Source organism: Biomphalaria glabrata, chromosome 11 (assembly GCF_947242115.1).
Source record: "Biomphalaria glabrata chromosome 11, xgBioGlab47.1, whole genome shotgun sequence".
NCBI classification, from domain to species: domain Eukaryota; kingdom Metazoa; phylum Mollusca; class Gastropoda; family Planorbidae; genus Biomphalaria; species Biomphalaria glabrata.
Genome location: NC_074721.1, coordinates 3,092,862 through 3,106,856, shown reverse-complemented (window position 1 = coordinate 3,106,856; position 13,995 = coordinate 3,092,862). Strand labels below are relative to the sequence as shown.

General features: G+C 39.2%; 1 protein-coding gene across 1 annotated transcript; it reads right to left on the bottom strand.

The window, feature by feature from the left end:
• Positions 1-320: 320 nt before the first annotated feature.
• Positions 321-12,841, bottom strand: LOC129928996 (uncharacterized). Its single transcript, XM_056045635.1, has 4 exons — positions 12,573-12,841; positions 7,069-7,245; positions 3,061-3,246; positions 321-1,576 (listed from the first exon to the last, which is right to left on the bottom strand). The coding sequence occupies exons 1-4, from the start codon at positions 12,799-12,801 to the stop codon at positions 1,452-1,454; spliced, it is 717 nt and encodes a 238-aa protein (XP_055901610.1). The 5' UTR covers positions 12,802-12,841; the 3' UTR covers positions 321-1,451.
• Positions 12,842-13,995: the final 1,154 nt, after the last annotated feature.

Below are 13,995 nucleotides of genomic sequence, written 5' to 3'. Positions count from 1 at the left end.
GTTGCGACCTACATATTTTTTGACTTCTGAGGCAGGCAAAGTCGTTGTCCACTGGACCTAGTTTTTCTACATCTAGTTTTAAAAATGTTTAGAAATGAAAATCATCATAGAAAAGGTCGAGGATAAGTACTCTTAACAGATGGGGACAGCTGTAGCTGCGTAGCCACGAGAAATGCCGCATTCCTCATTAATCTTCAGACTCAAAGACATGCCTTTTTTTTTATTCTAAGCAATCTTATAGAAACAAAAGCAAATTAAAAAAAAACACAATAAATTGTTTGAAATAATTAATCAAATTTATTTCTTTTCTTAACAACGCAAAGGTGTAACAGCGAGAGAAACGTAATGGAAAAGACACATTAATTTCGTTCTATATCATAAAACTCTTTCTTTCTCTCTCTCTTTCTCTCTCACAGCTCTAAATAAGGTCTATCGTTGAATGCTTTTGTTGTCTCCCTTGATTGTGAGTTGCCTCTCTTGATTTTTTTTTATTTCCCACTATATCATGTTGGTGACCGGTCATTTCATCCCCGGTCACGTCATCCCCCGGTCACTTCATCCCCTGGTCACTTCATCCCCGGTCACGTCATCCCCCGGTCACTTCATCCCCAGTCATTTCATCCCCTGGTCACTTCATCCCCCGGTCACTTCATCCCCAGTCATTTCGTCCCCCGGTCACTTCATCCCCCAGTTACTTCATCCCCCGGTCACTTCATCCCCAATTAAATATTTCATAAATAAATATGATTATGTAGAATGCTTTTTGACATTTTATGACTTGTTACTAATGCGTTTATAGTGTTTCCGCTTCCACTTTGTTTTCTTAATGAGAAATCTTATATATTATATTGTAAATCTGGGTGTGTACTTAGCTATAGCGCTTCTATTGGATGTGGGGGTTGTAATATCATAATATTATCCGGATCGAAGGCCAAGGTTTGGTGGAAGTAGTAAAAAATCATTTGAGAGATAGAAGTGCGATTAGAATAAACTAATGATCATGCCGCTGATAACTTATCATCAAAGGCCAAGGTGTGGTGCAAGTAGAGGAAATCTTTTGAGAGATAGAAGTGCGATTAGAAGAATTATGATCATGCCGCTGATAACTTATCATCAAAGGCCAAGCTGTGGTGAAAGTACGACCATGTTTCACTTTATTTTATTTTTCAATCGCTCTTTCTTGAAAATGGGCGCGTCATTTTTAGCCTTGAAATAAGGTTTTATTTGTTTCTAATAAAGGCGGAGTTCACCCATCCTCGTGATATCATGTCGCCTGTATAAGTTTTCTTTCTTTCTCCATACATCTACTTCCCAAGTCAAATCTGTGTATATATTGCTACTAAAAGTTACATAAAGTTTTATTTAACCAAGTCGTTCTTGAATTCACCTGCATCGGTTACTAGCAGTACTAGTTACAAAACCAGCAATCAAACAACTCATAGAAAATAGTTTTATACAAAAATGGATATTTCACAAACATATCTGGCAGTTGTGCGTGCGTTGACGTCATTAAATCGCCTGGTGCCTGGATAATAGAAGACGAAGTCCTCGCTGTTGTTGCCATTGTCAGGTTGACCTGAAAGGTGGGTCAAAAAGAAGAAAAAAAAAATCTTTCAAAAAGAAGAAAAAAAATCTTTAACACATTTTAACAACAAATATCTTACAAAGACCATTGCTTTAAATATAATAGAAATAAAAATAATACTACATTGTTGTTTCGTTATCACAAAATGTTAAAAAAAAAAAAAGAGTAAAAAAACATAGAAAATATGAAAAAACTTAGTACAATAAAATACTGGCGTGCACCTATTGAACGTAACGCTGCACCAAACATGAAGAACTTTGAACGCTGGTGGCGTCGTGTTACCATAGCTACCGTGTTGAATTAAACTAGATGCAACATAAGCTCTAGCTTACATTTCCCGATAGATTGGAACCCCACCAACCCTCATCCACGGCTCCCAGGAAAAAAAAATGGCTACAGTGATATTTTCAATCATTTTGGAAAAAAGAGCAAACGCAAAAAATAACATTAAAAGGGGGCCCCATATCTTTAATAGCTCAGGACCTTATCAAGTCTATATCAGCCCTGCATAGATAGTGCAGGGATTTTCAGGTTATTGAAAGTTGGCATATAGTTTGTTTTTTTTTCGAGAGGGACAACATCGTTTTGCGACTGTGACTCGACTGTGTCCCATTCTGTGTTTTAACTTGATAGCTGTTGAAGCTCTGTGGACTTCGCCATTTCCATTGAATTCGTAACGTCTTAATTTCTGTGTTAGATGCGCATCAGTTTTAAATTCCACTCGCACTTATAGACGCATGTGTAAAGAATGAAAACGTTTAAGGAACGAAGACTTATAAAGATGGTAATCACAGCCAGAGAGAATGTACCCATCATACAACTATGAAAGTCAACACAAATTATAGTGTTCCTGATATGAGCTGAAGGTGTGGTCAGGTCAGAGAGATTGAGCGTAAGAGAAATAAGGTGTACAAACGATTTACCATGCAGAATGACAGACAAAGTGAGTTGATTAAGGCTTTGTAACTAGTAATATAAAAAATAATACTTTAAAAAAAAGAAGCATTTCTAAGGGAAAGAACCACTAATTACTGCAATTCATCTTAAAATGGCAGGGTTTAGCTCCCTTTCTGCTATATGAAACAAAACTAATTAACTAGTACTAAAGGATCAATTAATTGTTTTGTTTTTTAATTGATTCGTATATTTACATCTACTATGAATAATTATGCAGAATTTCAACGTGAGAAGTGGAAGTATAAAACGTGTCCAAACGTATTATGGGGATTAAATCCGTAACCACATGCGCATCTCTCATTAAGTAGCATTTATTTCCCTTATTTCAATATTTAGCAAAATAATTAATCACCGAAAATTAATTAATGAATTATTTAATTTTTTTTTGATTGATTCATCCAGGCTCAATGAAATATTGTGTAAAGTTTGAACTTCATCCGAGAATGGGAAATGGGAGAATTATAATGTCACTCTTACATGGAAACACATTGTCTCTTCTTATATATTACAGCACTGACCTGTTTTGAACATTGCCGGATAAAGAATTGGGTTCAATATGGAGCCATCGTCTGCCAGCCTGAAGACGCCTTCCTCCTCAGAGTCATCCAAACCAACCCACAGAGTGGTGTTGTAGCTGAACATCACGTGATCGAACAAATTAAACTTGTTCACGTCTCTTGGGGCAAACAGATGAGACTTCCTGTCTGTGGAATAAAAACTTCAAACTTATAGATGTATTTATAACGAAACAAAAAACAACGCTCAACTATAAATCATAAAATGTTACTTAACCTTGGTTAGGCCAATAATAGAATATGCATCCTCCATTTGGGCACCCTCAACTCAAGAAAACATTAAGAAACTGGAACAGATACAAAATAGAGCAGTGAGATTCATAACAAACGAATATTCACATTTGCCTGGAGTAACACCTTTAGTAAAATCACTAAAGCCTTCGGGACAGAAGACTTAAAAGTAAAGTAGCAATTAGACATAAAACACTGAACCATAATCTTCAAATACAAAAACAAAATTTAATAAAATACTCTGAAAGACACAAAGATAAAGACACATTCCTCGTCCCATATGCTAGGACAAATTTGTACAAATACTCCTTCTTCCCTAGTGCAATTAGAGCATGGAATGGGTTGCCTGAGCTAGCCAGGAAAACCAGTGACTTGGCAGAATTTAAGTCATTGGTTAATATGCATGACTGAATGCATGACGCGTAGGACGTAATCATCTTCTTTTTTTGAAGTAACGTCTGTATTATATAAGATAAGATAATATAATAAATAATAATAAGGCTTGTCTTCCAGTCCGAAGATTATTAAAGAATGTTTCCGCTGCGACCCACATATTTTTCCACGTACAGCGCAGGCATAACCATTGTCATCCGCTGGTCGATTTACATTTTCTTTTCATCGTCTACGTCTGTCCTCGACATTGGATTTTCTTTTGATCTCAAATGTGTATCCTTCGGCCCTTGTTAGTGACCTCCAGCTCTCTCATTTTGATATTCTTTTTTTTTTTTTTTGATTTAACTAGATTTATACCACTGCTATAAATCTAACTATAAATCTTGTTACCGCTGCCACCATGTTGATTATCATGAACGAATAATAACAAGACTCTGGATATAAATTATAAGACATGAAATCAGCTGTTTAATCTAACGCCATCTTGGTTGACAACAACAGTTACAAGGGATGTTACTCCCAAACACCGAGTGGTGCAACCTATATAAAACACACATCAACAGAAGCCGCCTGAAGTATGGGAATAATGAAGATTGAGAAGTTTAGAAAATTCGAAAGAAATAAGGTTTTGAAGCTTCTCCTCCACGATTCAGAATTCATCATCATCATCATCAAACTCCATTAGAGTGAGGGCTTGAGAGGCTCAAATCCTCTCTTGCAAAAGCCCTGGACAGAAACCCTGCTGTCTTGCGTAGTGCATAAATGTCGCCATACAGGTCGAGAATTTTGGGTTTCCCAGACCTGTCGAGACGGAGATCTGCAAGTCTGGGGCAGTCAAACAGAATATGAGGCACGGTTTCCTCTTCTTCCCCGCAGCGGGGGCACCGTGAATCAAAATTTGGCCATAGCCGCGAGAAATATGAGCCAACAGGACAGTGGCCTGTCCTGCACTGTGCTATAATAGCTTGCTCAGGCCTGGACAGCCTCCACCACGGGGAAGTGCGGTCAGGGCGCCTCATGCGCTCCCAGACTCCACGGGCTTTTTGGGACTTGTCCCAGCACTCAAACCACTTTTCCATTTCTGTTTTTTTGCCTCACTCCACTTTCGTGGATTAAACCCTGCCCATACGAGCGAGTGGTTGAATTAACTGATCTTTCGATCGATTCATAGTTCAATGTTCACGATGGAGAATTAGAACAATCTAGTTTTCTATGTAAACGATGGTAAATGTAGAGGCCAATCCTCCTGCTGATTACATGATTACATTCAGTAACAAAGAGATGGGGAACGTAAAATGAATTTAAAGTTTCTTTAATTAGGTCACAACTAGGACTTTGTGGCCACATGAGATACTGCACTCCTCCGTAATCTTCGGACACGAATACAAGCCTTATTATTATTATGTTAGAAATGAACGAGTAGTCCTTCTCTGGCGCTGCCAGGGTCGAGTTTCGCTAAAGAGAAACAAAATTCATCGTTGTCCCTTTTAACAGTTTCCACTGAGGAATTTTCTGGTGATGTGGCAGGTCTGCAGCAGTACCGCCCTCTGACAGGCAACGAGGATGTTCCTAGGAATGTTAAGGGCCTTGAAGGTGTATTATTATTATTATTCAATTTTGCTTCTATTCTAAGCAGTTATTGTTCTACATCAATTGTGTTGAGAGCACTTCCTTGTTAATCTAAGAAAGTACAGACGTTTCTTGAAAAATACATCGAAATACAATTCATTGGAACTCTGGTTATTCGGAACAGCTGCTTAATCGAACAAAATTTGAAAAGTATCGACACAAATTATATTATACTGTCAAACCCATTTAATCGGGTCGGCCGGTTATTAGGACCTAAAACGAGTCCCGATGTGGTCCCATTAACCAGATAGGACTGCCATAAATAATAATGTCAATGGTGAGAGTAGAGTTCCACATTTAAAAATCTCCTTTAATTTAATTTAGCGATATAAAAAAAAAAAGGAAAATTACTGTAGGATCTCAGCATTGTGTGTGGAGATATAGATTTACTTTGCTTTCTGGTCTTCACGGATTCAGCTAATAATCTTCATTCTGAAGAAAAAATATTAGATTTAGATCTAGTCTCTTGTAACAATTTACCGTATTTTCGCTCACATAAACCGCACACGCGTATACCCCGCACAAATTACAAAGTAAGTGGGAAAAAAAAATCGACCAGACCTGTGACGTGGCAACGAGCTAATAATGTAATAGTCTAATCTGCCTACAGAGTGTGACGTTGCAGGTAAAAGCTCATGCCTTCTATCAGGGCAGGACCTAGGCCACGGCAACCTATTCGGTCGCAGTGGGCCCCGCACTAATTCTAGGTGGAACTTATTAAATTAAAACATTATAACTTATATATAATAGCAGGTTTTCCTCGGATTCCTGATTTTCCAGGGGCTGCTGGAAATAAAAAAGTCATGGAAATATCCTGAAATTAAAAATCTAACTCAAAAAATCTCCTGAAAAAATAGACAAAAGTGTATTTTGGTGTGCCAATTTTACGCGTGATTAAAAGAAAAAAAAAACGACATTGTCAGCTTTCATTTAATAACAATTTATTGTAAAGACGAATGTATTTTCAAATATTAAAATCTTACCCTGACTAAACTCCACGCAATCCGATTCGCATAGGGACCCGCAATTACTAGGATCGGCCCTGCCTTCTATAATGGTTGGTCTCGGTTATATGCGCGAAAATAAGGTAAGTTAATCTCAAGTCACTAACGTAGACAAATAGAACCAAATAAACTCGCTTAATAATATATTTCAAGAGTAGAATCCCTTTGCAATCATGATTCGAATAGTTCAATTATACATAAGTATCGCATTTGTAGCCCGTAATTTTAAAATAAATAATGTAATTAATTACAGATCTTAGCAAGGATTGCCTAAGTAGGCAACACACTGACCACCAGCTTTCGCATATATTTTGAAGTACTTCTAGATAGGTTATTTATTGTAAAGATCGACTCCGGCGCTCCATTTGACCATTTCAGGGCATTGCGATCTATGGGGCAGATGGTGTAAAGGTCATCTATTTCTTTGGCCCACGGTTATATAGGGCGTTGTGTGGAAGCATAACGACCAACTGTCTCTACTTTTCCCCAGCTAATGTCAGGTACCCATTAGAGCTGGGTGGACTCAGGGAAGGCCTCAAGATCCCGAAATTAAAAAATTCCAAGTTTTCAACGGGATTCAGAAGCCAAGCGCTTTACCGCTCAGCCACCGAGCCTCCGATATAAAAAAAATGTTAGCTATGTCATATTTGTTACTATGGTCATTGCAGTGACATAACTTGAACATGGTCATTACATTGACAGTCTCTGTAGGCCAATACGTAGCTAAGAGAATTCGTGGATATCCACACGCAGGCTGTTGTCATGTCGTCTGCAAACTTTTCAAATCCATCTGTTTTGTTGCAGGCTCTAGCATGGTACAGCAAGAAGGTCGATGTGTCCCTGGCTGTAGCTGTAGTCTCTATTTTTGAACCTAGTAGGAAAAGAAAACAAATGGTCATTTTTCAGATAAACAAACTAATCAACTGTTAATTAAACAAATAAGTCATTTGTCTATTAATCACAGGGGTGTTTGGGGTATCTAGGAGGGGTAGCACCTCTAGTGGACAGGCAGTCGTACCCTCTTTTTTGAGGGTAGCTTGGCTCACTCTTGGTCCCCACGCGGTACCCAGCTCTCACCTGCGTCTCCCAGAAGCTGTAGCATGCGCAGCGGCCACACCCCGGAAACGGATTTGACTGGCCGGCTAAACCAGGTTGAGGGTATTTGACGTGTCCGTGGCACTCAGTACACTGAGGTTCTGTCAAACCTAGCATATGAAGTCTGGACTGGGCGGCCTGTGTGTAACGTCACACAACTAGACAAATCGGACAGAAAGGCAAATACCAGCACAGTGCTGTGGAGCACTCTAGAGCAGGACAAGACACACAGAAAGTCTCTGGTCATCCACTGCACCCAAACTCTTGACCAAATCTTGCTTCCGGAAAAGGATGGGCTTTAGGGCGAGAGAGTGAGGTCGACGTGTTGTGCGAATCCTCCTCACTTAAATCCAAATTCCAGCGTAGGTCAATAGTCCCCCCCCCCTTTACAATCGCTCAATTTTGCTTTTGATTCTATATAAATATAAAAACAACTAGCTAATTACTAATGTATAATAGATTTAAAACAAATGAAACATTTTTAACCCCGCACCCCGTACCCCCTTCCCCCCAAAAAGTTTTCTGGATAAGCGAATGTATAAATCTACTCCGTTTCTTAAAGTCTAATGATGGAATACCTCTAGATCTTAGAAGCGAAGCAGGACGTTTTGGCGACGCCGTTTTGGCCTCGCCGTTGTGGCGCGAAGGTCGTTTTGGCGCGAGCCGTTTTGGCGACGGGACGTTTTGGCGCGAAATACATTATGTACGTTTATTGTATTATTTCTTTTAAAAGAATTATTCATATTTATGTTTTACACGAGTGTTTCTGTTAAGACATATTTTTCACGTACTAAATGTAAATGTGTGTTTGTTTTTCACATCATTTTCTTTAATAAACATTTTGGCTTGTGTATGTGTGTTTATTAAGAGGCACACTTTTATTTTCAAAAATTTTTTTTAAGATATTACTTTAAAATTAAAAACAAAATGAAACGATGAAAGACTAAAAATTGATGCAATTATTTGTTTACATTAACATTGGTTTATTTAATGACTGTATGGTATCTCCAGCTATACATACCAAACACTTGCTAATAATTAGTAAAAATATAATACATGTACCATGTTTCTCAAAATACTTTAAGTTAAGTATACATAGACACCATGGTTATTTGCCTAAGTCGCTGGAATTCAAGGGTTCATTAAAAAAAAGCTACGTGCTTATTAAATTATCGTCAAATGATATCTCGCGCGAAAACGTCCCGTCGCCAAAACGGCTGGGCCAAAACGGCGGCGCCAAAACGGCGGCGCCAAAACGTCACGTACCGCTTAGAAGACAGTGCGCAAAGTGTTCCTAAACGTCTCGTTACTTAGTCATCTCTACATGCGGAAATACCCGCTGAATTGGCTTTTCAAGATAAAGATTTTCAAGACCAAATTTGATTTTAGAAGATAATATTTCCAAAAATTGTAATGGTCAAACTAGGGTTTTCCCAATGTGGGCAAATAGCTAGTAAGTCTTTTCCCAAAGATATACATCAACTGTCGAATATCTATGAAAATCGTTAGAGCCGTTTTCGAGAACCGTGTCTAACTAGGTTCCACGTAACATGATACTAACATCCATGAATTTGCAAGATGAAGAAGAGCAACAATTTTGGGGACAAAGCCGTTAGCTGCGGGGAGACCAGTTTGGTTATTCTTTCATTGTCCGCGCCTGTCTCTTTTTATGGGTCTCAAGAGTGTGACAAGTGATCCTTGACCTTTGTAAGAGATCTCCAGCCGTCTCTTTCGGAAACCACCTACTGCATTCCTCTATGCCAGTGAGGGCAAAATGTCGCCTTTTTTTAATCTTTACAGCGCTTCTTGGGGCAACTCTTTTACGCTGTTCTCATTTAAGCTTGCTTCCCAAAAAATGGATCACCAAAAGTATGTATCTATTTAATTACACTTTCAGATATCAATAGTATGGCAAATATTTTTAGCGTGACGGCTTACAATCGTGTTAGCAGTGGACAAATGTACCAACACCAAAACTGCAAGGAATCCACTTTGATTAAATTAATCTAATCCACAGAAGATACTCGTAATGCAACAATAGCGATGAAATGCAGCTGGTTGCCTGAATTAGCCAGGTAAACCAACGACTAGGCAGAGTTTATGTCTCTAATCAACACGTATGACTAGATTAACGCGTAGGGCGTAATTATTTTATCTTTTGAAATGACGCCTGTAGTCTATACAATAAAAGACAATGCTCAATATCAGCGCTTCTCTTGTTCTTTTAATGATAATTGCATTGCGTTTCCTATACAATCATCCGCTTAGATTAATAATGCAGCTTCAAGGCAGGAATGCAGCCTAACTAGTTGAAATATAGGTCAATGACTTCATTATAATGCTACTTAGCAAAAGGTGTTTGAAGCCTAGCTACCCGCTGTGGCTACAATTTGTTAAGCATCACATTCAACTTCACTTAAAGAAGGTGTGACAATACTGTCCAGTATAGTACACACGAAGAACGTGAGGCAATACTGTCCAGTATAGTACGCACGAAGAACGTGAGACAATACTGTCCAGTATAGTACGCACGAAGAACGTGAGACAATACTGTCCAGTATAGTACGCACGAAGAACGTGAGGCAATACTGTCCAGTATAGTACGCACGAAGAACGTGAGACAATACTGTCCAGTATAGTACACTCAAAGAACGTGAGACAATACTGTCCAGTATAGTACACTCGAAGAATGTGAGGCAATACTGTCCAGTATAGTACACTCGAAGAACGTGAGACAATACTGTCCAGTATAGTACACTCGAAGAACGTGAGACAATAATGTCCAGTATAGTACACTCAAAGAACGTGAGACAATAATGTATAGCATGGGCGTAGCCAGGATTTTTTTTCGGGAGGGGTTTTGGGGGGATTTCCCCCCCCCCACCCCGCGGAAAAAAATTATATGTGTGTGTATGTACATAATTAATCTTTATTACATTCTGACCCTTTCGGAAGACGTTTATTGTTTATTGTAGACTCCCCGCCCTTGCTAGCAAGGGGGTCTGGGGGAGTTCGCAGCGCTCACCCAGCGCGGGGCGAAGCCCCGCCGCCGAGCACTATTTCTGGTATTGAAAGTCAACAAAATGCATATTCTGAGGTATCTACAGTGTATTATCTTGCTATTAAAAAGTTTTATTTCAAAAAGCTAATGTGCTATTCTGACTGACTTAGACCCTCTCGCACCGTTGGGCGCATTTTCCGGAAAGCTGTTTCCGCAACTCTTATTTTGCGTAATTCATTTTGTCGGAGAACATGTCCCGCAAAACCTCATGGGACGCTCTGTCACAACCTTACTAAGGATTCGACTCCCAGTTCGGCATATGATTTCTTTGATTTAGACCCGATCTCTATGACTGACTCCTAAAATCTGTCTTAGCCATCTTTGTTGAGCCACATTTAATGTTTTTCAATTTCGGCACAAGACTATTCACACTTTATTAATGGAGCCCAAGCCACTGGTAGAAATTTGTAACCTTTCTTGCCTACGCTTTTGGAATTACATGCCTGTATTTTGCTTTAGATTTTATATCGAAAAGGAAAGTTTTTTCGTCAAGTCATCTGTTGAGGGGTTTTAAACTAAAAAATCTCTGGAGTTTTTTTTTTTTTTTTTTTTTTTAAATTCAAAACCCCATTTAGCTACGATCATAGAGTTTGGTGACTGTAGTTTGCTTTAAAATAATATTGAAGAGAGAGGTTTTCAACTCTAAACACTCTGTAGGGGAATTTTAAACTCAAAACCATCTGGAGGGGTTTTTAACTTTAAAGAAAAAAACATCTGGAGGTGGGGATTTAAACTGAAAACCCCTTTGACTACGCTCATAGATTTTATAGTGTGTAATTTGCTTTTTTTATATTGAAGAGGTACTTTTTAGCTCCAAACCCAAACTGGAGGGGGAGGTTTAAACTCAAAACCCCTTTGGCTACGCTCATAAAATTTTGAATGTGTAATTTGCTTTTTTATATTGAAGAGGGGTTTATCGGGGGGGGATTTCATTTCGGGGTGGGGGGTGTTTGAACCCCAAGAACCCCCCCCCCCTGGCTACGCCCATGATGTCCAGTATAGTACACTCAAAGAACGTGAGACAATAATGTCCAGTATAGTACACACGAAGAACGTGAGACAATAATGTCCATTATAGTACACTCGAAGAACGTGAGACAATACTTTCCAGTATAGTACACTCGAAGAACGTGAGACAATACTGTCCAGTATAGTACACTCGAAGAAGGTGAGACAATACTGTCCAGTATAGTACACTCGAAGAACGTGAGACAATACTGTCCAGTATAGTACACTCGAAGAACGTGAGACAATACTGTCCAGTATAGTACATTCGAAGAACGTAAGCCAATAATGCCCAGAATAGTACATTCAAAGAACCTGGGACAATACTGTCCAGTCAAGATAGCCCAGTATAGTACACTCGAAGAATGTGGGACAATACTGTCCAGTATAGTACACTCGAAGAATGTGGGACAATACTGTCCAATCCAGATTGTCCAGAATAGTACACTCGAAGAATGTGGAACAATTCTGTCCAGTCCAGATTGTCCAGTATAGTAGGCTACACTCGAAGAGTGATGGACAATACTGTCCAGTCAAGATAGCCCAGTATAGTACACTGGAAGAACCTGGGACAATACTGTCCAGTCAAGATAGTCCAGTATAGTACACTCGAAGAATGTGGGACAATACTGTCTAGTCTAGATTGTCCAGTATAGTAGGCTACACTCGAAGAGCGAGGGACAATACTGTCCAGTCCAGATTGTCCAGTATAGTACACTCGAAGAGCGAGGGACAATACTGTCCAGTCCAGATTGTCCAGTATAGTACTTTTAAAGCATACATTAACCCAGTGTTTCCTAAACCTTTTCCTTTAACGGAGCACTTCTCACACTCTTAGCATCTATTAGAATACTTAATCCATTTTTTTTTCGGAGATTTTTAATTCACATGGTGTCCTGTTAATTGTTCCAGTAGCTCGCGGAACAGCTATTCAGGCCTCGCGGAACACTAAGGATTCCGCAGAACATAGTTTGAGAAACACTGCATAAACTGATCCTAACTAAAAGCTACCTTATATTAAGCCCTGCAGACATTACCTAAGCTACACTGTCTGGTGTCTGTATTGAAGAGAATACTGTTGCACTCTCCGTTGAGGGCCTGGCATTGCATTAAGCAATACGAGACATTGGTATCGCTCAGTTCGACACTTAGTTTCACTATAGTCAGGTACATGTCATTGTTGAGTTGAAACAAGTGTTCACGAGTCCAAACACACTCGACTATAAGACAAAAAAAAAAAAAAAAGATTTGGTTATTCATTAACATATGACCTAATTACTGATATCTTGATAACCCGTTTGCAACAATTACGACAGTGGTGCTTTAATTACGGACCGCGAGCCATATCCGGCCACATGTCTTTCTGCTATCCCGCCCCTAGAAAATTCTGCCCACAGTTTATAATAACGCCTCATAGCCCTGGTTTCATTGGACTAGACAAAATAATGCGATCATTTGACCTGTACAAGCCTGTTGCAAATTTTTTACCACAGCCCCCTCCCCCCCCCCCCCCGCTAGAAAAAGTTAAGTTCACATCGAATTACGATTATGCAAAAATAGGGGGCGGGGGGATCGCTCATTGATAGTCAGACTCTGTTCATAAAAAAAAAATAAAAAATTTCAAAGCTAACATACTTAAATCCATTGTATAGTTTTAAATAGTTCATAGATCATAGATACAGAAAGTAAAAAAAAAGGAGAAGTTCTCTTTCAGACTTTGCAATCTATAGTGTAGATCATGTTAAGGTCATCTGTTTCTTTGACCAACGGTTAACTAGCAGGATGTCATGTGGCCATCACAACGAGTAACTTAACTTCCCCCAACTATAGTCAGGTACCCAATAGAGTTGGTTGGAAACTATAGTCAGGTACCCAATAGAGTTTAAAATTAAATTAACATATAATTATTATTATTATTATTATAGCTTTTATATAGCGCTATTTTCATGCTTATAGCATGCTCAGAGCGCTAATTTGGTCCAATCTCATTTGTGGACCGGTGGGGGGGGGGGGGGGGAGGGGGTATCTAGGAGATAGTTTTCCGTGCTGCCTTTAGGCGCTCAGTAAACACAACTCTGCCCGAGTCGGGTGTCGAACCTCGAGCTCCCTTCTAGGTAGCCAAGCCAAGCCAAGTTCAAGCGCACTTGGCCTCTCGACCACCATGTATTGGTCTTTCTGAAACACAAGATGAAAGTCATCAAAGAAAAATCAAGACTTACCATAGCGAGTTGTAGACACGATGTATAATAGTTCTAAGCTTGCCATGAAGATAGAGACCATGGTCTATCCAATGAGTCGCTTCTCTGACATTTAGCAGAGCGAGAATGCGAAGAGCATCTGTATTGACCCACACTATTGGCTTATTAAGTAAAACAGAATTAAACTCGTCTTCACTAAAAATTAAATTCCGGTCAACGTGACATGCTATCATGAGACTTCTTAATAAATCAACAGGAGTCA

What these genes read in the sequence shown, in the direction of transcription:
- LOC129928996 (XM_056045635.1), bottom strand. Translation starts at nt 12,801, where the DNA reads ATGTTAATGAATAACCAAATCTTTTTTTTTTTTTTTTGTCTTATAGTC. An exon ending in GGCCTACAGAGACTGTCAAT is followed by an intron (nt 3,247 to 7,068) that starts GTAATGACCATG and finishes TTTATTCCACAG; the next exon opens with ACAGGAAGTCTCATCTGTTT. An exon ending in TCCGGCAATGTTCAAAACAG is followed by an intron (nt 1,577 to 3,060) that starts GTCAGTGCTGTA and finishes CCCACCTTTCAG; the next exon opens with GTCAACCTGACAATGGCAAC.